The sequence below is a fragment of the Pararge aegeria genome, chromosome 27, assembly GCF_905163445.1.
Source record: "Pararge aegeria chromosome 27, ilParAegt1.1, whole genome shotgun sequence".
NCBI lineage: Eukaryota > Metazoa > Arthropoda > Insecta > Lepidoptera > Nymphalidae > Pararge > Pararge aegeria.
The window spans coordinates 5,835,391-5,859,093 of NC_053206.1; the positions used below are offsets into that span (position 1 = coordinate 5,835,391).

Below are 23,703 nucleotides of genomic sequence, written 5' to 3' on the forward strand. Positions count from 1 at the left end.
TAACGTAATAGTAAACAATATATATCAAACTTAAACGAGCGCACAGTCAACTTTACAAGATGAGGAACGAAAAACTGCGCAGTGCGCGCGGGGACGCTTCAGTCATGTGCCGTTTGGTCAGATACATCAACCCAGACTCATTATTTAGAACCCATTTTGAGAACCAAGCTCATTCTTTGCAGTTAAGATTACTACACAATATTTAATTTCGATATTCAGTAAAAAAATGGTTACAGCTCTAGTATAAAAAAAAAAAAGACTAAGAACGTAACTGTTTTCGGAACGTTTCGCAACAATTATAAATTGCATGCTACGATAAATTAAGCGCAAAAAGAATACTCGCGATATATTCTTTCATATTATTTAACGTCGCAAAAAAATTTACGTATTTTTTAAAACACTGTATGTAATTGATTTTTATTTTATTGTTTCTTTCAGTTTCATTCCAAGTTACATTCTATGGTCTTGCACAAATGTCAAAACGGGCCTATTATATTTTTACGACTATAGTATCTGTATCCTCATTGAGATAATACTAATAATCTAAAAATAGATTTATGCATCTATAAAAGATATAAATACATAATGAAGGACTACATCAAATACTCTTAATTCAAAACTGATGGCTAAGATCTCTAATTTTAATTAACACAAAAAATTTGAGTAATGTGCGTTCGCCTTAACTTGCACTATCGACTTGACATTAATACTTGGCTGTGCGATAATATACCTTTGCTTTTTCTCCACAGTAAAGAGTACGGAAAAAATGACATTAGTCAACTGTCAAATCAAAAGTCAAAAACGAAGAAACCAGAAAATGGCCGAAGGAAAGGAATGAAGCTTCCTTTATTGATAAAATAATTTTGTACAAAATGGGTGAAATAAACATTAATATTGAGGGATACAATGTAAACGGAATATGTGTGGGATGTCTTAATTACAACAGAAAAATGTTTTACAACGACGAAGTGAAACGGTGCTACAAGATTTTAGGAAATATCGATGTAAGGAATTTAACTTAACGTGCATGTTTTACGGCAAATAATACATGTACAAATATTAGAAGTTACCCAATTCATTGTAAAAACATCTAAATTACGTGTTACGATTATTCTAAACATACTTTTCAGTCATGTTTTTGCTTTGTTTGTAAAGTTGAGAACAAAAACCTTTAGATCGGCCATGATAGAAGAATATATTTTTGTTCCTTTTTTTAAAAACAAGTTCCAACAGGTTTCAAGGACATTGTAGGTTGTTGAGTTTACTTTAAATTTCTATTAAATTCTGTTCAGTTAAAAAAAAGCAACAGCCATAGTTAACTTTAGCAAATGGTGTTAGATTTAAAAGTTATTTCTGTCCAGCTAGTATTAAAAATCGTCTCGCAGGAGCAAGGTACCTCCTCTCTCTTGACGCCGAAAAAAAGACTGCAAAAAACCTTAGGCTACTCACACAAACGTCAATATTTTTGACAATATTCTGTATATCTTATCTTATATCTTTAAACGAGCAATTCTTGTTTATATATAATTGGAATCTCGGAATCGGCTCCAATGATTTTCATGAAATTAAGTATACAGGGGTTTTCGAGGCGATAAATCGATTTAGCTAGGATTCATTTTTAGAAAATGTTGTAAATGTTGAAAATGTTTATATGTGTATTAAAAACCATTGTTAAAAATATAAACTGTGTGCTGGCATTCTTAGAGTTTAAACTTTCTTACATTTAGGTCCATTCAGAAATTTGCATATGACCTTCCTACGCCTAAACAAATGGTCATAAATGCTTGCTCATTACAATCACTTCAGCTTTTAAGAGAAAAAACCCCAGTTCCGTCTTTATCGGTAGGGTGGTAACTAGCCACAGCCAAGTACTATCATCATAGTACCTAGTAGTACCATCGATTAAAATTTTAAATACTAACCTGACAACAATTTGCATGCCAATTTGGCGTGGTACAGTTAAGATCTGCATAGTTTTTTTTCCTGTAACACCTATTTACCTGTATCAGCAAATAAATAAAATTGAATTGAATCTATCCATCCATCCATCAATCAATCAATCCATATCCATCCACCCATCCAACCATCCATCCATCCATCCATCTTAAGCTTGATTTTAAATATTATAAAGTTTGATTGGATAGGATAAATAAAGCTTTATTATTAAGTAATTTTTTTTCTTCCAGGTGCCTGATGGCTTATCGATTCAGGTGTGCTGGGAATGCCTGGCCCATACACAGAATGTTATGAGGTTTAGACGGCAAATAATTAAGTCCTTCGGTATATTGATTGAGTATTCTGAAAAGGTTAGTAATGAATGTACGGCATTACATTGCAAGATTCATACAAATTTAATGTCTTTATTGCACTTTGTATTAACAACATTTAATTTTTTTTGTTTTAATGTAATGAAATATTTATACTATACTAGCTGTTGCCCGCGACTTCGTCTGCGTTTGATTTTGTTTTTTTAATTTCAAACAAATCAAAGTATTCAGTATCGCTAAGCCTTAAATGAGGGGTTTGCTGCTGACTGCTGAGGAGGTCTGTTCTCAATCTACAACCACAGTTCGGGCAAAATTAAACACATATTATAACCTCTATAGTACAAAAATAATGGTTTAAATCGGTTATAATTTGTCGGAGTTATGGTGTAAAATCGTCAAACACTTTCATCCCCTCTCCCAAAGGAACCGAGCTTAATGTCGGTATCTTCTTCTTCTGCTTGCGGCTCAGGTTCGTCTGGTCCCTGGTGTCACGTCGACCGGCTACGATCTATTGTGACGCCGCTGTCTAGATCTCCCAGCAAGCGTTGGTCGCCTTCAGGAAAAGCAGCACTTTCCTTGCTGGAAGAAATTTAGCATCCTCTGGTTGTATTATGTGTTTCCCCAAAAGAGTGCTGCGTTTATGCATCAGCGCGGGGCAGGAACAGATCAAATGCAGCGGCGTCTCCGCAGCCTCCTTACAGAGTCTACATAGATCTGTGTCCTGCAGCTTTAGGTTGAACATGTGTCTATTAAGCCCACAGTGCCCCGTAAGCGCTCGCACTAGTATGCATAGGTTTTTTCTGTTGAGTGCTAATGCCTCAGAGGCGGCCCTTTTGTTGAATGGTCTTATTAGCGCTCGAGAATGGTTCATTCCTTGGAGTTGTCTCCAGCGAATGAGTGTGTGGTAATTACAATAGGTTTGTAGGGTGAGTTGCGCCAGGCTTTTGGGTATTCCGCAGACCGGCTCAGGGCCAATTTGCTTCTCCAAAGCGCCTGACTTTGCAAGTTCATAGGCCATTTCGTTACCGATGATCCCCTTATGGCCAGGAACCCAGCGTAGAATGACCCTGTTTGTTAGCGCCAGAGTATTCAGTAATTGTCTGCAGTTTTCTACCAGCTTTGAGTTTAGAACCTCAGAAGATAGAGCAGAAAGTGCTGCCTGACTATCCGAATGGATATATATAATGTCGGGATAAAAAGTATCCTATATTACTTCTAACACTTCCAAAAATATGTGTACAAAGTTTTATGAGGATCGGTTAAGTAGTTTTTGCGTGAAAGTGTAACAAACAAACTTACATTGACATTTATAAAGTAGGGATATATACTATATACTACGACACTGAACACATCGCCATCTAGCCCCAAAGTAAGCGTAGCTTGTGTTATTGGTACTGAGACGACTGATGGATATTTTTATGAATAATATACATAAATATTTATGATATACATATAAACACCCAGACACTGAAATACATTCTTGCTCATCAAACAAACATTTTCCAGTGGTGGGAATCGGATCCGCGGCCTTGGTCTCCGAAAGCAGGGTCGCTCCAAATTGCGCCAATCGGCCGTCCAATATGAATGCATGGAATAGTCATAGTTTATGTTAACATAGTATGTGTTTCTTGATATACAATAGACACACCGACATTACCGTAGGTACAATACACGTCTGAATAGGCCTAATGAATTATTTTGAAAAACTTGCCCTATGTTTTGAAGTATCTAGAAAATAGTAATTTTTTCAGAAAAAATGTTATTTGGTCAACCTCCGGTGCAACGGTGAGCGCTGTGAATTTAAGTAGGAGGTCCAGGGTTCGATTCCCCACAGAGGCAATTTGCGAATTTATAATTTCTGAATTTTCTCTGGTCTAGTGGGAGGCTTTGGCTGTGGCTAGTTACCACCCTACCGACTAAGACGTGCCGCTGAGCGATTTGGTGTTCCTCGACGCAGAAACTGATAAGGGGTATGACTATACCCATTATTCCCACTCCTCAACAGGTTGGTCCGCTGGTGAGATTGAAGTCCAGGGCTAACTTGTAGTGGAATAAAAAAAATAAAGGTTTTGTTGATAAAAGTTGCTAATTATATTTATAAATATTTCCCGCGAAAACGCCGACTGTCATGGCTGCATTCGTGACGTCATACTCAAATTATAGCTTTAGTGAGTCCATAGCTAAAGATTATTGGTTTTGGTATTAATAACAGAAAACATAGAAACTAATCGTTTAAAGGCAGAAAATACTTTATATACGCATAGATTCTCGAAGTTCAGGCGGTACAATATTAAGTTTATGTAGAAGTGACGTCTTAATTTTGAATTCATCGTTTCAGCTGTCATGGCGGATCGCTAGATTGTAAAGTTTTATTTATTGAAAATATATACAAATCTCAGTTTAAATATAAATATCGACGGCCGAGTGGCGCAGTGAGCAGCGACCCTGCTTTCTGACTCCAAGACCGTGGGTTCGATTCCCACAACTGGAAAATGTTGGTGTGATGAACATGACTGGTTTTCAGTGTCTGGGTGTGTATCTGTATATTACAAGTATTTATATGTATTATATTCATATAAAAATATTCATCAGCTATCTCAGTACCCATAACACAAGCTACGCTTACTTTGGGGCTAGATGGCGATGTGTGTATTGTCGTAGTATACTTATTTATTTATAATATAAATAAAAATACGTGTTCCCAAGGCATCAGGATGTTACGGCTCAAGACATTGGAAACACCGATTCTCAGTTTAGTGTACATTGCAGTGTATTTCCGTCAGGCGTCGACTTACTTTTTCTTCTTCTTTTGCTTTTTTTTGGCTTCTAGGTTTGCCATATCGGCACTTTGTATTTCGCCAATGTCACGTATACTTAGAACAAAGCTTGTTATAACTTATATTTAAATCTACGTTTAGTTATTACCTGTTTTGTGTACCTCATAACAATAAAAGGTGACTGTCAAAAAGTAAGGTTCCAATCAATACTATTAAAGCAACTAATGTCATAAGTTAGTTTTTTATTTGCCCCAATGTATGCCTAATAATAATGTAGTATTTTAGCGATTCTTTGTTACCGTCATCATGTCTATCAAGTATACATTCTTGCTACCATTATCCCTATCCCTATCCCTACTAATATTATAAATGTGAATGTAAGTTTGTTTGTTACGCTTTCACGCAAAAACTACTAAACCGATCATCACGAAACTTTGTTCACATATTTCTGAAGGTATTAGAATTAATATAGGATACTTTTTATCTCGAAATTAAGCTCAGTTCTTTTGGGTGAGGGGAAGAAGGTGTTTGATGATTTTAAACCATAACTTTTGTACTTTAGAGGTTATAATGTCTGTTTAATTTTGCCCAAATTTCGTGTAGATCTAATGAATGAGGGGTTGGAGATGGAAGACACAACTCCTCAGCGGACGGCAGCCAACCCGTCATTTAAGGCTTACCTATGCTAAATACATAAAGTGCGTAGAATTACACCTAAATCGAATCCCACATGTCTTTCGAAAAACAAACGCAGACGAAGTCGCGGGCAACAGCCAGTATTTTATAAATGAATTTAATGATTTTAGCATTGTCAGTTGACATCCGTGGTTTTTGAAATCCTGGTCATATAGAAATTTGTATATGAAAGTAAAAAATGCTCTGTTTCCAGCAATTCTTTCTGAACTCGCCCACCGATTTATCTAGTCATGCAGTGCAGAGACTTTCATCCAAAACCTTTGAAATTTCCTCTGAACTACCCCCCAAGTTTGTAACTCCAGTGGAAGAAATAAAGTATGAGGTTGAAAAGACTGAAAATGTTGAACAGGCGATAGGTAAGTTTTCCTAGTTCAGCCGAAACCTTGTTAAAGTATACTTTGGATGAGTCACTCTCTCAAACACACTCTTTCTCTCTGTGACTCTTACTCAAACTGTCTCTCTCAATCACAGCCTCTCTTATCACACTTTCTCTTTCACAAACACGGCATATATCTCTCATTCACTCTCGCTTTCTCTCTCTCTCTAATAATAATGATTATTTACAGAAATTCATAGTAAAATCCAAGAGCTAGATAATGCTGAAGTAGAAGTAAAAGAAGAGTTCGAAGAGACTCAGTCGGATATATTCCAATTCAGTGTGGACGAGTACTCACAGGATCACACCCAGCAGAGCTCGGAAGATGACCTAGTTCTATCCAAGTTGAAGACTGAAGATGGCAAGAAGAGAAAGAGAGGTAGAAAAAAGAAAGTTGACAGGAAGAAGGTTAAACGGAAACTGGAAAAGGTTGGTTTTGGTGTTACTAAAACATCGACGAATCTTTACCAACTTCCAATACAACGTTTTAGTAATTTTCGAGATGCGTCTTGAAACTAACTTACTTTTTGTTACCATCATCAAAAAAGGGAACATCAAGTATTTTGTTGCATTTAATCCTAGTATATTGTAAATAGCAGACGGCCGATTGGCCTTATTTCCGGATCTAAGGCTGCGGGTTCGATTCCCTCAACTGGAAAATGTTTTTCAAAAAAAAAATTCAAAATCCAAAATGAATTTTGCACTTCTAAGCACTTTTGAAACGTCAAGTCAGAGTATTTGTAGTGACTCTAACACCGGTTCGGAAGGCAGATTCCACTGAGAAGAGCCGGCAAGAAACTCAGCAGATTGCTCTTTTCCAACATCATTTTAAAGTTTAACAATCTTTAGAATTTTTCTGTTCTGTGAGAGATGAGAGCGGAGTGGCCTGCTTCCAAGCAGCCTTGTCGTTAAGGAATTCATCAATCGTGTAGTAACCACGATTTTTGTAAAGAACATAATTGTTTTTCAGTGTCTGGATGTTTAATTGTTTATTATAACTATCTATAGATATAAAATAAAGTTGTGTTAGTTGTACTATTATAGCTCAAGAATGGCTGGACCGATTTTTATGATATTTGATTTTTTTGGATTTCACTTAATCTGGAATAGGATAATTAAAATAATAAATAATAAAAATATTTAAAAAAAAGTATTGTTCAATAAAATATAGGTACAAGTTACATTACATCTGCACAATAGGTAAAGCTTATATTATTCTTATAATATACTTGGATATACAGAAATCAACTGTCCCTAAATATAAGGTCCCGACTCGCTACTTCGTCCGCGTATGAGTCAATCTTAAAAATTAGTTTATATTGTCGCGGACAGTTCTTAAAACTTTAAAAAACATATTCCGACAATTTTGACTTGTGTCCGTCATTTTGGCGTAACGTTTACCGTTTACACACGCATCGAAATATCTCAAAAAGGATATTAGGATAATAATAAATAAATATACTACGACAATACACACACCGCCATCTAGCCCCAAAGTAAGCGTAGCTTGTGTTATGGGTACTAAGACAACTGATGAATATTTTTATGAATAATATACATAAATAATTAGAATATGCTCATCACACAAACATTTTCCAGTCGTAGGAATCGAACCCACGGCCCTGGGCTCAGAAAGCAGGGTCGCTGCAAACTGCGCCAATCGGCCGTCAATTGACATAACACAAAACAGATGACACAAAAAAATCATTTTATGGTACAAAAATATTATACGGTTCTTCTGGAGTTCCAGCCCGATATAAGCCAACATAGAATATTTTTAAATAGATTGACATTTTGATCATATAAAATAAAGTCTTATAGAATTAATATAACTCAAAAATATGTAAAAATATTTATCAGTCATCTTAGTACCCATAACACAAGTTACGCTTACTTTGCGGCTAGATGGAGATGTGTGTATTGTCTGAGTATATTTATTTATTTATTTATTATATTGCAGGCTAAAATAAACAGTAGAAAGCTGAAGAACCTTCCAGAGAACCTGGTGAAGCTTTACAAAATGGACGAAGACGAAATGCTTCGCGTCAGACAGACGGACGCGGCGAGCGAGGCGTTTCTGCGCCTGCGCAACAAGTGCGCGCACTGCCTCATAGGGTTCAACACCGCCAAGCAGATGGAGGTGCATATGAACGGGAAACATGCTCCGGTGAGTAAGTATACTTACGTATTTGCTATCTAGAGTGCCTGAGGTGCACCTGCATCTGAAATTTGAAAAATGACGTGAAATTCACATACACGGGATACGTGCTCCGATGAGTAAGTTCCACATTAAGACACACATTTGTGATCTAAAGTGCCTTCAATAAGATGCATAGGACGATTCCAACGCAGTTAAGTACACAGTAGTAGGTTTAAATTAATTTTATCTCGCCTACACCTCCATCTGCCCTACGTCAACATTATTAGCCACTCTCCGCGACACGAAAACGGGGAACATGCTCCGCTGAGTAAGTATACTTAAATATTTGCTATCTAGAGTGCCTGAGGTGCACCTGAATCTAAAATGTGGAAAAAACTACGTGAAATTCATATAAGCGGAAGGAAACTTGCTCCGATTTTTTTTTTTTTTTTTTTTAATTTATTGTTCAAAATAAAAGTAACAAATATTTTTCCAACATAATTATCCATCCCCTTAGAAACTATGCGTTTATGGTGGGGAAGTTTATGAGTAAGTGATACATTAAGATACACAATTGTTATCTAAAATGCCTTAAATAAGATGCACAGGACGTTTGCTGTGAAGTACACCGTAATAGGTTTCAATAAACTTTATTTCGCCTGAACCTCCGTACGCCATAACAGAGTGACGTCATTATTATTAGCCAATCTCCATTAGAAGGGTGCATAAATATATTTCATAAGGAATCACTCTGTAAAAATATTATATCGAAAGAAACATATTTGTTTTTCCTTCATAATATTTTAAGGGTTTACTTGTGACAACCCTATTGAAGGTAAAAGACTGACACGCGCATATTACCTGCGCTATGCGACGCGTACCTAATAATGTGACACGAGTCTTTACTTTTGCATGTGATGTCAGGGCTGTATCTGATTTCTTTCAGTAAAAACTATGGCAGTTGTTTACTCAAAAACTATTAGGTTTTCGGCTTTCACAGATAAGTCTCAGACAAGTACATGGAAGAGATAATAAAAGTAAAGGAAAGGGACGAAAGAGAAGGACGGTAGGACAACGACGTTAGTGGTAGGCCAAATGGCAGGTACACTAACGTTTAGAAGGCAGGAGGGGTTTTTAGTCGGTAGGAGTCTGGCACTATCCATAGGGATGTCCATGAGGATTTTCCCCTCCTAATATAAAAAAAAGTATTATTTCGGTTTTCATTTACACGTTGTATATAGAGTCGCTTTGAGAGCGTGCATGTCGCTTTCAACCAGAGTATGCATAAATGTGACGTGAAATTGAAAAATCCTCCTACTATACGAGTTATAAAAAAAAAAAAAATCCTATTAAGTATAATATTAAGGATTACTTAAACGATAAAAAAGCTTGGTCGTGAATTGCTCTAGCTTCATAACTTAATATAAATTTACTGTGAGATGGTGATAAAAAAAAAATTTTACCCGGCTAAGTTTGCTGTGGGCTCTTAGAACAGGGCGCGTTTGGGACCCTCGTAGCTTTATGTTTAAGTTGGCGAACGAAGTTATCACCATCCCTTTACAATTATGTTAACATATATGTATGAACGTTTCATAAGTGCCTGTGATAGGCCTACATGAACAAAAGAAATTTTGAATTTGAATTTGAATTATATTAAAAAAAAATGGGTAGGCAATGCTTTCGCGTTGTATGAGGTGCATGCCGATGTATAGAATCAATTATGTAATTGTGTAATGTGGCAGCATGTCCCGCGGGTGTCGTACGAGGCGACTAAGGTAATATAAGCCCGGCGTGCTTTATTACGGGCAAATCCATTTATGACACTAACAGTGATCGCCACAAGTCTACCTTATCTACAGATACACATAATACCTTATCTTTTCAGAAAAGTGAAAACGATTATCAATGCGATATATGCAAGGCGTTCTTCATCACAAAAGACAATATAAAAATACACAAGAAGCTACATCTCATCGCTTATAGGTGAGTGATAAAATTAAGTTCATCATATATTTGTTGAAGCGGTGACAGCCCAGTGGTTAATAGCTCGACTTCGCTACGCTCTAATAAACGTTCTGTACGTTTTCGGTAATTCAAATATCACATGCTTCGACGGTGAAGGAAAACATCGCGAGGAAACCTGCATGCCTGAGAGTAAATAAATAAATAAATAAATAATAAATTAATACACTACGACAGTACACACATCGCCACCTAGCCGCAAAGTAAGCGTAGCTTGTGTTTTAGTACTAAGATGACTGATGAATTATATGAAAAATATACGTAAATACTTATAATATACTAGCGGAACCCAGCGCCATCTGTCGGGCTGATTTGTGAATCTAAACCATGCAGGGTGCAACCCAAGCGCATACCAAAAAATTCATTCAAATCGGTCCAGCCGTTTAGGAGGAGTTCAGTGACATACACACGCACACAAGAAATATATATATAAAGATAGATAAACACCCAGACACTGAGAAACATTCATGTTCATCACACAAACATTGTCCAGTTGTGGGAATCGAACCCACGGCCTTGGCTCAGAAAGCAGGGTGGCCCACTGCGCCAATCGGCCGTCAATGTTCTCGAAGGTGTGTGGAGTGTGTGGAGTCCACCAATCTGCATCTAGCCAGCGTGGTGGACAGCGGGAAAATTCCTTCTCATTATGAGAAGAGACCCGTAATGGGCAGGTAATATACCTGACACGTCGTACAAAGGCGTCGCGTCAACCTGAGACGCAGGTGTTAGCCTCATGAGTCTGTAATTACACCGGCAACCACGCGCTTCAGACCGGAACACAGCATTGCTGGTTAGCGGCATAAATAAGACGCTAGTACTTAACACAGCTGCTATCACAAAAAGGTCTAGTACTAATCACCATCAACATGATATCAACCAATCATGGGCCCACTACAGGGCACGGATCTCCGACAAAAAGAAATGGTTTTAGACCGTATTCCACCACGCTGATCCAGTGCGGATTCGTGGACTCGACACGCCTTTGAGAACGTTATGGAGAACTCACAGGCGTGCAGGTTGCCTCGCGATGATTTCCTCGTAAATAATTTTATCCCTTTTTGCAGATGCCGCGAATGCAATTTAGTGACGACAGTGAAAAAGGTCATGGTTGCCCACGAGTGTGCCAAATTCGCTATAGAATCGGTCAACATTTGCCCGGACTGTCCGGACAAATCGTTCAGGTAGGTCAACATCTCTTGTGCTATAAACATGACAATTCCTCAATGTAGGGCACCAGCTCTCGTACTGTCAACATATAAAACTATAAGAATGTATAATTGTTAAAGTAGGTCACCATCTCTCGTACTATAAATATGACAAATCATTCAGTAAGGTCATCATCTCTTGTACTATAAACATGACAAATAGTTCAGGTAGGTAACCAACTCTTGTATTATACACAAGACAAATCGCTCAGGTAGGTCACCACCTATTGTACTATAAACATGACAAATCGCTCAGGTAGGTCACCACCTATTGTACTATAAACATGACAAATCGTTCAGGTAGGTCACCACCTCTTGTACTATAAACATGACAAATCGCTCAGGTAGGTCACCACCTATTGTACTATAAACATGACAAATCGCTCAGGTAGGTCACCACCTCTTGTACTATAAACATGACAAATCGCTCAGGTAGGTCACCACCTCTTGTACTATAAACATGACAAATCGCTCTGGTAGGTCACCACCTCTTGTACTATAAACATGACAAATCGCCCAGGTAGGTCACCACCTCTTGTACTATAAACATGACAAATCGCTCTGGTAGGTCACCACCTCTTGTACTATAAACATGACAAATCGCTCAGGTAGGTCACCACCTCTTGTACTATAAACATGACAAATCGCTCTGGTAGGTCACCACCTCTTGTACTATAAACATGACAAATCGCCCAGGTAGGTCACCACCTCTTGTACTATAAACATGACAAATCGCTCTGGTAGGTCACCACCTCTTGTACTATAAACATGACAAATCGCTCAGGTAGGTCACCACCTCTTGTACTATAAACATGACAAATCGCTCAGGTAGGTCACCACCTCTTGTACTATAAACATGACAAATCGCTCTGGTAGGTCACCACCTCTTGTACTATAAACATGACAAATCGCTCTGGTAGGTCACCACCTCTTGTACTATAAACATGACAAATCGCCCAGGTAGGTCACCACCTCTTGTACTATAAACATGACAAATCGCTCTGGTAGGTCACCACCTCTTGTACTATAAACATGACAAATCGCCCAGGTAGGTCACCACCTCTTGTACTATAAACATGACAAATCGCTCAGGTCTTATATTCTTTTGGAATTTATATTAATAAATTTTCTCTGGTCTGGTCTAGTGTGAGGATTTGGCCGTGGCTACCACCCTACCGACAAAGATGCGATTTAGTGTTCCGGTACGATGTCGCGTAGAAACCAATTAGGGGTATGACTACCAAACTCCCTAACAGGTTAGCCCGCTACCATTTTAGACTGCATAATAAAATACGTCAAGGGCTAACGTGTAGTGGGATAAAAAAAACGATGATTACTCAATATAATAACTCTATGTCTTTTTTTGCTTTTTTCCAGCACGAAGGCAAAACTCTTGTACCACAGAAACGTAACACATCAAGAGAAGCCGCAGTGCGATTGCTGTGGTAAAGTTTTTGCGAACAAAATGACCCTCAAATATCATCTCAAGTGAGTATAAAAAGAAATAATTAGACCATTCAATCTAAACTAACATATTAAACATCGAATTACTAAATTAAATATATATATATACTAGCGAACCCCAGCGCCATCTGTCGGGCTGATTTGTGAATCTAAACCATCCAGGGTGCCACCCAAACGCATACCAAAAAATTCATTCAAATCGGTCCAGTCGTTTAGGAGGAGTTCAGTGACATACACACGCACACAAGAAATATATATATACTAGCGGACCCCAGCGCCATCTGTCGGGCTGATTTGTGAATCTAAACCATCCAGGGTGCCACCCAAACGCATACCGAAAAATTCATTCAAATCGGTCCAGCCGTTTAGGAGGAGTTCAGTGACATACACACGCACACAAGAAATATATATATATATATATATATAAGATAAGATAATAAGCATACATTAAAGTTAATCGGGTATACTCTTCGTTATATTCCCAAGATGGAATCAGGCCTTTTGAGAATGGTATAGCCTACATTATCCATATAAATGTAGTCGCCTCTTACTTCCATGGATAATGCTTCATTAAAGTCCAGTGAAGACATGCTGCTATACACCGTGTAACAGAATTACGAAATAATATTGAAGGATTCATAACTATATTTTATAAGGAATCACCCTGTTAAAATATTAAATCAATAGTAATAATATTTGTTTTTCCTTAAAAATATTTCAATGGTTTATTTGTGACAACCCTATTGAAGATATAAAACCGACACGCGCATAGTACCTACGCTACGCGACGCGTACCTAATAAAGTTACATGAGTCACATGATTTTAATTTAGCATGCGATATCAGGGCTGTATCTAATTTCTTTCAGTAAAAACTACGGCAGTTGTTTACTCAAAAACGATTAGGTGTTCGGTTTCACAGATAAGTCTGAGAGCATGTGAAGTATTATTTCGGGTTTCATTTACACGTTGTATAATCCTTTTCTTGAAAACTTTAATTACTTTAGAGAATCTGACCCTCTAAAATTACAAAAAATTCACCTTTATTTACCGCCATGTGAGAGGACTAAAACAAAGGAATACGGTTAATTGCTCTAACTACATAGCTAAATGTTAATCGACTGTGAGATGGTGATAGCAAAAAAAACCCGGCTATTTTCAGGGTATTTTATCAAGGTTGATAGGTTTATTACCCTATCATATAAAATCCTTTTATTTCTTGCAGAATACTTCCCCAGAATAAAGATGAGAAACAAAAGGAAAAGCTAACAATACCTTGCAAGGGCTGTGATAAAGTTTTCCACTCGAAGAAAAGTTACAGAGCACACGTGTAAGTAAAGTTTTTTTTTTGAGTTTGTTCGATAACACAAGGTTTTGGAGGTTGGACCGTCGTCATCATCATCGGATCAAATGTTACCGTCCTTCTGTGATTTTTGGTGGGATGACGGGTGCCCTCCCACCAAAATGAGAATGAGAAGGGGTTAAGGCGCTAGTCCACCACGCTGGCCCAATGCGGATTGGTGGACTCCACACACCTTTAAATAACTATATAAATAAATATAAATAAAATAAATAAATAAATATACTACGACAATACACACATCGCCACCTAGCCCCAAAGTAAGCGTAGCTTGTGTTATGGGTACTAAGATGACTGATGAATATTTTTATGAATAATATACATAAATACTTTGAATATACATATAAACACCCAGACACTGAAAAACATTCATGCTCATCACACAAACATTTTCCAGTTGTGGGAATCGAACCCACGGCTTTGGACTCAGAAAGCAGGGTCGCTGCAAACTGCGCCAATCGGCCGTCAATATACTACCATACTACACACAGCGCCATCTAGCCCCAAAGTAAGCGTAACTTGTGTAATGGTTATTAATATGACTGATGTATATTATACACATATACTTATAATATACAGATACACCCGCAACCGAAAAATATTTATGTTCGTCACACAGATATTTTCCAGTCGTGGAATTCGAACCCACGGCCTACTACTACTCAATGCGTAACCGCTTTCTTGGACTGTGATCTTAAATAAAAAGATCAAACCTGTCAGTGATGAATGAATGAATGAATATACTTTTATTGCACACCACAAAAAGTACATAAAACAATGTATACAGTGATGTATATTTTAATTACTTAAAACGCACATAACTCAAAAAGTAAGAGCGCTGGGATTCCAACTCGGCCCTAAGTCAAGTCGAGGTTCCTAGGACTGTGATCCTAAATAAATAAATTAAACCTATCAGTCCTGTATATTTTAATTACTTAAAACGCACATAACTCAGAAACATTAGAGCGCTGGGAGTCGAGCTCCTACCCAATGTCAAACCGCTTTCTCGGACTGTGATCTTAAATAAATAGATTAAACCTGTCTCGTGTATTCTAATTACTTAAAACGCACATTACTCGGAAACGTTAGAGCGATGGGATTCCAACTCGGCCCCAAGAAAGTGAAGTCGAGCTCCTATTGGACTGTGATCTTAAATAAATAGATTAAACCTGTGAGGTATATTCTAATTACTTAAAACGCACATAACTCAGAAACATCAGAGCGCTGGGACGCGAGCTCCTACCCAATGTCAAACCGCTTTCTTGGACTGTGATCTTAAATAAATAGATTAAACGTGTATTCTAATTACTTAAAACGCACATAACTCAGAAAAGTTAGAATGCGAGGATTCCAATTCGGCCCCAAAAAAGTGAAGTCGAGCTCCTATTGGACTGTGATCTTAAATATATAGATTAAACCTATCAGTCCTGTATATTTTAATTACTTAAAACGCACATAACTCACAAACATTAGAGTGCTGGGAGTCGAGCACCTACCCAATGTCAAACCGCTTTCTTGGACTGTGACCTTGAATAAATTTACTAAACCTGTCACTAAGAGCTACTATTGAATTCTCCAGGGTTATCCACGACGGGCTCTCGTACCCGTGCGTGGTCTGCGGGAAGCTGTTCCAGTGGAAACGGAACCTGGCGCGCCACATGCGCAACCACCGAGAGAAGGAGCAAGGGGCGACCCACCAGTGTCGGGAGTGCGGGAAGAGCTTTTCGAGCCGGGACTGCTACAACAATCATATGAGGTTCAGCAAGCGACACGCGCACGAGAACTCGTACATGTGAGCATCAGAAAATAACGGTAGAACAAGATATTGGAAACCGGTGGTAGAGTCACTACAAACGGACAGACTTGACGTTTCAAAAGTGCTTATATTGGGCCTAACTTGAAATAAAAGAAATTTGAATTTGAATTTTTGATTATAAAGACGCTCGCAATGGACGTTTATTTCACTTCGAAATTCAAAACACAAATGATCCCCTCACATTCGAGCTCCGCCTTTTTATATCGTTCAATGGGTAAGATTATTGACAGCTGTCAATAATCTTGACGGCCGATTGGCGCAGTGGGCAGCGACCCTGCTTTCTGAGTCCAAGGCCGTGGGTTCGATTCCCACAACTGGAAAATGTTTGTGTGATGAACATGATTGTTTTTCAGTGTCCGGGTATTTATCTGTATATTATAAGTATTTATATGTATTATATTCATAAAGATATTCAACAGCTATCTTAGTACCCATAACACAAGCTACGCTTACTTTGGGGCTAGATGGTGATGTGTGTATTGTCGTAGTATATTTATTATTATTTATTTATTTATAATCTCTCTCCAACGTAATATTAGATGAGATTTGACTCGACCCCCTCCGCCCCTTAAAAATGTCACGTATTTTATGAACGCCCCCTAAAACGACATTGAACTTAAGTTTTACAATGGCGGCCTTATCGCTTAAAAGCGATCTCTGCGATACAACCAAACTGGAGAAGACATAATAAGATATTATTGTTTTTTTTTTTTTTATCTAGTTCAAATTCAAATACAAAATTTCTTTTTTCATGTAGGCACTTATGAAGCGTTCATACATATATGTTTACATAACTGTAAGGGGATGGTGATAACTTTGTTCGCCAACTTAAATCTCAAGCTACGAGGGTTCCAAACGCGCCCTGGTCTAAGAACAGCCCAGAACAAACTTAGCCGGGTAATTTTTTTTTTGTTATCACCATCTTCCAGTAAATTTATATTAAGCTAGAGCAATTCACACCCAAGCTTTTTTATTGTTCAAGTAATCCTTAATATTATTATAGGATTTTTCCGTAAGCTTACGTTTTATATAAACTTTAACGACAAAAGACGTTTATTTCACTTCGAAATTCAAAACACAAATGATCCCCTCACATTCGAGCTCCGCCTTTTTATATAGTTGAATGAGTAAGATTATTGACAGCTTTCAATTATCTTACTATTTCATTACAAATCATCAAAGTATGATGTTAAATGATATTTATATATCATATTATATTAAGTTTATCAATTAAATATCACTTTTACATAGCGATTAAAATATATCTATAACTAGCTTAGAAGTTGCCCGCGACTTCGTCTACGTTTGATTTTGTTTTTTGATGTGGCATTAAATTTTATTGTAGATCTAAAAAAAATTAGAGTATTCAGTATCGCTAAGCCTTAAATGAGGGGTTTGCTGCTGTCCGCTAAGGAGTTCTGTCCTCTTCCTCCAACCACAGTTTGGGCAAAATTAAACACATATTATAACCTCTATAGTACAAAAATAATTATGTAAATCGGTTTTAATTTGTCGGAGTTATGGTGTAATATCGTCTAAACACTCATTCCCTCTCCCAAAGGAACCGAGCTTAATGTCGGGACAAAAAGTATCCTATATTACTTCTAACACTTCCAAGAATATGTGTACAAAGTTTCATCAGGATCGGTTAAGTAGTTTTTGCGTAAAAGCGTAACAAACAAACTTACATTGACATTTATAATATGAAGTAGGGATATTTAAAAATAGAACACGTGTTTGAAACTATATCCTGTATTGAAATTCAAGTAAATACAATATTGTTATAATTTAGGGAATAATTAAGTTATTTATTATAACTTTACACAGTTTCTTATATGAATGCAGACGTAACCAACCTTTTGACGTGAAACATCTATAGGCGTAGGGTAAACCTGATTTTTGGCATGGCGACACAGGCCACGGGCCACGGCCTGTGTCGCCATGCCAAAAAAAATTAGTATTTCGTATGTAACAATAAAAATGAATATTATTTTTGTAACAGTCATTACTAAACTTATAAAAAGGAGTGGTTATCCATTTGGTTGTATTTTTTTATTTTTTTTATTTGTGAAACAAATTTGTAATGCTTTATCTTATGCAATATCTGCAATAATTTACAGAGTACAATTTCGATGTTTCACATCTGCCAGGCGTCCCGTAACGGCTCACATGTTATTTTTTTAATATATAAATATGTATATATATTTTTTAAGCTATTTGACCGTGATACTTTTTGGTTTTGCCATCTATCGATGAATAGCGGAACTTTTTTGAAATATCACGCTTGTCTCTTTAGTTCAGCAACTCGCCTCTAGGTGGCATTAGTTGTATCGGCGTTACTGCGCATGCGTAATCCCCCTCTTCACCCCGTAATCGTGGTAGCCCAAATGCTCATATTTCGAGATAAAAAGTTATTTAATCATAATAAAATACCTTGTCTTCCATCTAGCCCACGCAAAGGGAGGTTTACGCCTTGCATTTAAATAAAAAAAAAAACGAATAATGTCACTTAACTAGCACGCACTGCCATTTAGGAGAGAGTAGGAGAGTGGCTAGTTTTAATTTTATTGGTTGTTGTTCTTATGTTTATTTTATGTCATGATCAGTTTTGTGTGTTAAATAAATAAATAAAAAATTAAAAACAAAAAGATGATGTCACTCAACACACACACGTATTGCATAAGAAAAAAAGAAAGTTTACTTTATTGTACACCAAAAAACACGTATACAACTACATAAAATGATATATTCAATTTAAGTAGTACAATGGCGGCCTTATCGCTTAAAAGCGATCCCTGCGATACAACCAAACTGCAGTAGACATAATAAGCTATTTTTCGTTTTTTTTTTAATCTAGTTCTTTCGTTTCCAGCCACTCGTGCCATTTTTGCGGCAAAAAGTTCGCGACCCGCTGGTGTATGAACGATCACATTGATTGGGACCACTTGAAAATCATCAAATACCAGTGCTCAATATGCTTTAAGGCAAGTGACATTTAAATTTCTACATACCAATACATAAACCAGACTACACAAATGCAACAATACTATTGATAAATGTAAAAAATAATTCTACTAATACATACTCTAACATACCATTAATACTTAAATATGCGTTAGAGTAGATAAATAAATTATAGTGGACTTTATTGAGCGAGAAAATGAGCCGAACCCGGTGACTTCGACGGTCGTATGGGAGTGCATCAAATTTTCAAATCCGTCTGGTCCAAGTATTACCACATTTATACAAAAAAAACTTCTCAGCTGTATTATTAGTATAGATTATTGTTTTTTTTTCTATTTTCACAGCCATTCAAAACAGCCAAGATAATGGTGGCACATATGAATAATATACACGAGGGCAAAAACAAGAGGGAACCGGACGGTGAGCATCTTTGCGAGATATGCGGGAAATCTTATAAGGTGAGTTGGTAATATTATGAGGTATGTTAGTAATGTTATGAGATGAGTTGGTAATTTTATGAGGTATATGAGTAATATTATGGGGTAAGTAGGTAATATTATGAGACATGTGAGTAATCATATGAGCTGAGTTGGTATTGTGAGACATGTGAGTAATCTTATGATTTGTGTTGGTAATATTATGGGGTATCCGAGTTACTTTATGAGGTGAGTTGGTAATTTGATGAGGTATGTAAGTAATCTTATGATTTTTAAAAAGTTTTAACTGACCATATTAAATATTGATAACAATAAAAAAACCCGGTTATGATTGCGGGCTTCTGACGATCTCCCTGGCGCAACAGTGAGCTATGTATTTAAACAGTAGATCTAGGGTTCGATTACCGGAAGGGGCAATTCGGGAATTCATAATTTCAGAATTTTCTCTGGTCTGAACTGGTGGGTCGGCCTCGACCGTGGCTAGTACCTTACCGACAAAGACGTGCCGCTAAGCGATTTAGCGTTCCGGTACGACGTCGCGTAGAAATCGATTAGGGGTGTGGGTTTAATATAACTGCTATACCCCTAATAGTTTAGCCCGTTAGATTGCAGTCAAAGGCTAACTTTAAAATGTTCTTACCTAAACAAGCAATATTCATCCTTGAAGTGATACTTCTTTTGGCGCGTTAGGGAAAAATGATGATAGTAAATTTTTCACACCGTCACATAATACCGACACCCTGAAGTTAGCTATAAGGTTTGACAGTGTACACTTTGAATTGTCAAAGTCTGCGGGTGATTTAATTGATTCAATTGTACAAAAATCTCAAATTTGAATGTTCAGTGAAACTTGGTGGTCCGATGATGAGATAACTAGATCATGCGTTATAGTAAAACTTTCAATGTATTAAATACCTTTTTTCTATTGTCAGTGTCGTTTTTTCTACAAACGTAGGATAAGACGAAAGATACAATTTTTTAAAAGATTTCTTTCTTGTTACGACAAAGAAGTATAACTTCTAAAACGTATACATAAGCAAGCACACGTTTTTTTTTTTTAAGTTATACTTCATTTGGCGCTTTAAGGAAAAATTGTGAAAGTAAATTGTTACGATGCGCGCGCACACCGTCACAAAAACGGACACCGTGAAGTTAGCTATAGTCGATATTTTAGTTTTTCTAAAAAAAGGTTTGACAGTTGACTTTCAATAATTCAAACCATACCTATTTGCTATTGTTATTGTCGTTTTATCTACAAACGTAGAATAAGGTGTAAGATAAAATTTTTGAAAAGTTTTTGTCTCGTTACGCCAAAGAAGCATAACTTCTTACGCGTGTACATGAGTTTACTCACGTGTTTTCTTTTATACGTCCACAGACTGTTAAGAGACTGAAGGGCCACGTGTGGGCGATGCACACCAACCGCTCGGAGTCGAAGAGCTTCAAGTGTCCGCTTTGTCCGGCCACGTTCAGCTGGCAGACCTCCATATACAAGCATATTAAGATGATGCATTACACCAAGCGGCTGAAGGTGGGTGCCAAGCCGGTCACATTTGCCATACATTCTCACCATCTAAATCCATACGCCATGCCACTACACGCCATGTCACACCACGCCATGCCACAACACGCAATGCCACAATACGTCATACCACTGACATCCATCTTTATCCGCAAGCCACGCCACGATGATGCATTACACCAAGCGGCTGACGGTGGGTCCGTAATTACAAGCCCGTCACATTTGCCATACATCATCACCATGTAAATCCATACGCCATGCCACAACACGCCATGCCACGCCATGCCACAACACGCAATGCCACAATACGTCATGCCACTGACATCCATCTTTATCCGCAAGCCACGCCACGTTCTTTCAAGCCACGCCTAGCCACCTAACCATATCACGCCACGCCACCCCACTTTCCTCCATGCCACGCCACCCCAATTTAAGCTACGCCACGCCACCTTACTTTCCCCAATGCAACGCCACCCCAATTTAAGCTACGCCATGCAACCCTACTTTTCTTCTTGTCCCGCCACCCCACTCTCCCAAGCTTCCCCACTTTTCTCCAAACCACGCAACCCCACCTTCCGCCACGCTATGTCAGTTTACACAGTGACACCTTACGCCACGCGTTCTCAAAGTTCGCCATTAGTTTGCATATGCAAACTAATGGCGAACTTTGAGATAGCAGGGTGACGAATTCACGATCAATTTTAACAAACCATACACAATGCCACCTCACGCCACAAAAATCTACCTTAATCCAATCGCTAAGCTAACAGACTCATTGCCTTATATTCTCACGCCACGCCACAGATTAACCGCCGTCTATTTCACGTCACGCCACCATACTTCGCGCCACGCCACAGTAATTTATACCACGCCGATTAACAATTCCACCTCACGCCACTGAAAGCTACGCAATACGCACGCCACGCCACGTAAAAAAACCCTCGCCTTAGTTGGCGCACGTGAGGTATGGTGGCATGGTGTGAGAGAAGTCTCACGTTACAAGAAGCCCGTAATACCTACTAATTATTAGTAATGACTTGACGCCACATTTATAACTATTAAGTTAACGATTCTTGATGTATGATGATATTTTTTAGATTTCCCAGCAGCCCCGTGTAGCAGCCAAGAAGCCGGAGCCCTACCCGGGCATCGAACTGGCGAACCGGATGCAGTACTTCCAACAGAACATCGCCGGCAATCTGGCGCAGAACGTACCGCCGCCTCTTGATATTGTACATAGTAGCTGAATGAAATAAACACTTTGTATAACACTTGTTTTTTATTCCCGCGTTATGTTTGTAGTTTTTTAAAATAAAAAACGCTTGTGTACTCATGTACACGCGTTAGAAGTTATACTTCTTTGGTGTAACAAGATCAAAAATCTTTTCAAAAATGTAATCTTCGTTTGTAGAAAAACTACACTTACAATAGAAATAAGATATTTAATACATTTAAAGTCTAGTTAATTAAAGTGTATTTAAGTTTCACAAAAAAAAAATCTATATAATTAAAGAAATGGATGGTATAATAAACAATAATTAAATTTAGAATACTAATAGACTCACTAGTGAGACAAGGTGGTTTAAGCTCTCCACTTCTGTTCAACCGATATGTTGACCAACTGGTTGAGTAAGTAGCACACGTGTTATATTATCAAAATTAAGCTTAATTTGCCATACTCCACGAAAAGCAAGAGAATCTGTGTGGTGTAATTTATAATTTCTTCAATCCTTATACTCCACACCAAACAGATCTTCGGCAATGCACCCTCTACGCACGTTTCGCTCCGAAACCGGAGCATCATCGGGAGATGTTGACTTTAAAGTTAAGTGAAACTACCGAAGTGGATTTCCGCAAAGTAACGCCTGCTTCTATCCAATATCCACTATCCAATAGCACACGTGTTGGCTGCCACATCGATGACATATGTGTCAAGCTATGCTGAAATATAACACAAAAAAGAGTGAGATGATGGTATTAAACGCTCCGAAACAGCGGCCGCGCGATGTTCCTACCGTATGTCTCGATGGTGGGCATCTGAAAATATATATACGACCATACACACATCGCCATCTAGCCCCAAAATAAGCGTAGCTTGTGTTATGGGTACTAAAATGACTGAAAAATATTTTTATAAATAAATACTTAGAATATACATATAAACACCCAGACACTGAAAAACATTCATGTTCATCACACAAACATTTTCCAGTTGTGGGAATCGAACCCAAATCGGTGGCTGCAAACTGCGCCAATCGGCCGTCACAAAGAAAGTGGTCGAGAAATTTAAATATCTGGGTCACGTTGTCACGAGCCACCTAGGGAACTACGAGAATATTGACGGAAACGGCGGGCCTTGGCCGTAAGGGGCAATATCCTTGCCCGCAGATTCGCCCGGTGCACAGCAGACGCGAAGAGTACTTTATTTAAGGCGTTCTGTCAGTCCTTCTATACCGGTGGACTGTGGACGATTTATACGCGCCGGGCTTATAATTTTTTGGGAATTTATAATTGTCAAATTTTCTCTGGTCTGGTCTGGTGGGAGACTTCCGCCGTGGCTAGATACCACCCCACCGACAAAGACGTGCCGCTAAGCGATTTAGTATTCCGGTGCAATGTCGCGTAAAAACCCATTAGGGGTGTAACAGGTTAGACTGCA

The 23,703-nt window shown here is 38.0% G+C and overlaps 1 protein-coding gene across 1 annotated transcript; it reads left to right on the forward strand.

Annotated features, from left to right (window-relative positions):
• The first annotated feature begins 614 nt into the window (after nucleotides 1-614).
• On the forward strand, nucleotides 615-22,315 carry LOC120635839 (zinc finger protein 813-like). Its single transcript, XM_039907018.1, has 14 exons — nucleotides 615-1,004; nucleotides 2,187-2,306; nucleotides 5,934-6,096; nucleotides 6,307-6,545; nucleotides 8,077-8,283; nucleotides 10,142-10,239; nucleotides 11,343-11,459; nucleotides 12,861-12,971; nucleotides 14,171-14,275; nucleotides 15,885-16,097; nucleotides 18,994-19,105; nucleotides 19,430-19,543; nucleotides 20,901-21,053; nucleotides 22,142-22,315. The coding sequence occupies exons 1-14, from the start codon at nucleotides 873-875 to the stop codon at nucleotides 22,289-22,291; spliced, it is 2,034 nt and encodes a 677-aa protein (XP_039762952.1). The 5' UTR covers nucleotides 615-872; the 3' UTR covers nucleotides 22,292-22,315.
• The last annotated feature ends 1,388 nt before the right edge of the window (nucleotides 22,316-23,703 follow it).

What these genes read in the sequence shown, in the direction of transcription:
- LOC120635839 (XM_039907018.1), top strand. Translation starts at nt 873, where the DNA reads ATGGGTGAAATAAACATTAATATTGAGGGATACAATGTAAACGGAATA. An exon ending in ACCCTCAAATATCATCTCAA is followed by an intron (nt 12,972 to 14,170) that starts GTGAGTATAAAA and finishes TATTTCTTGCAG; the next exon opens with AATACTTCCCCAGAATAAAG. An exon ending in TATGCGGGAAATCTTATAAG is followed by an intron (nt 19,544 to 20,900) that starts GTGAGTTGGTAA and finishes ATACGTCCACAG; the next exon opens with ACTGTTAAGAGACTGAAGGG.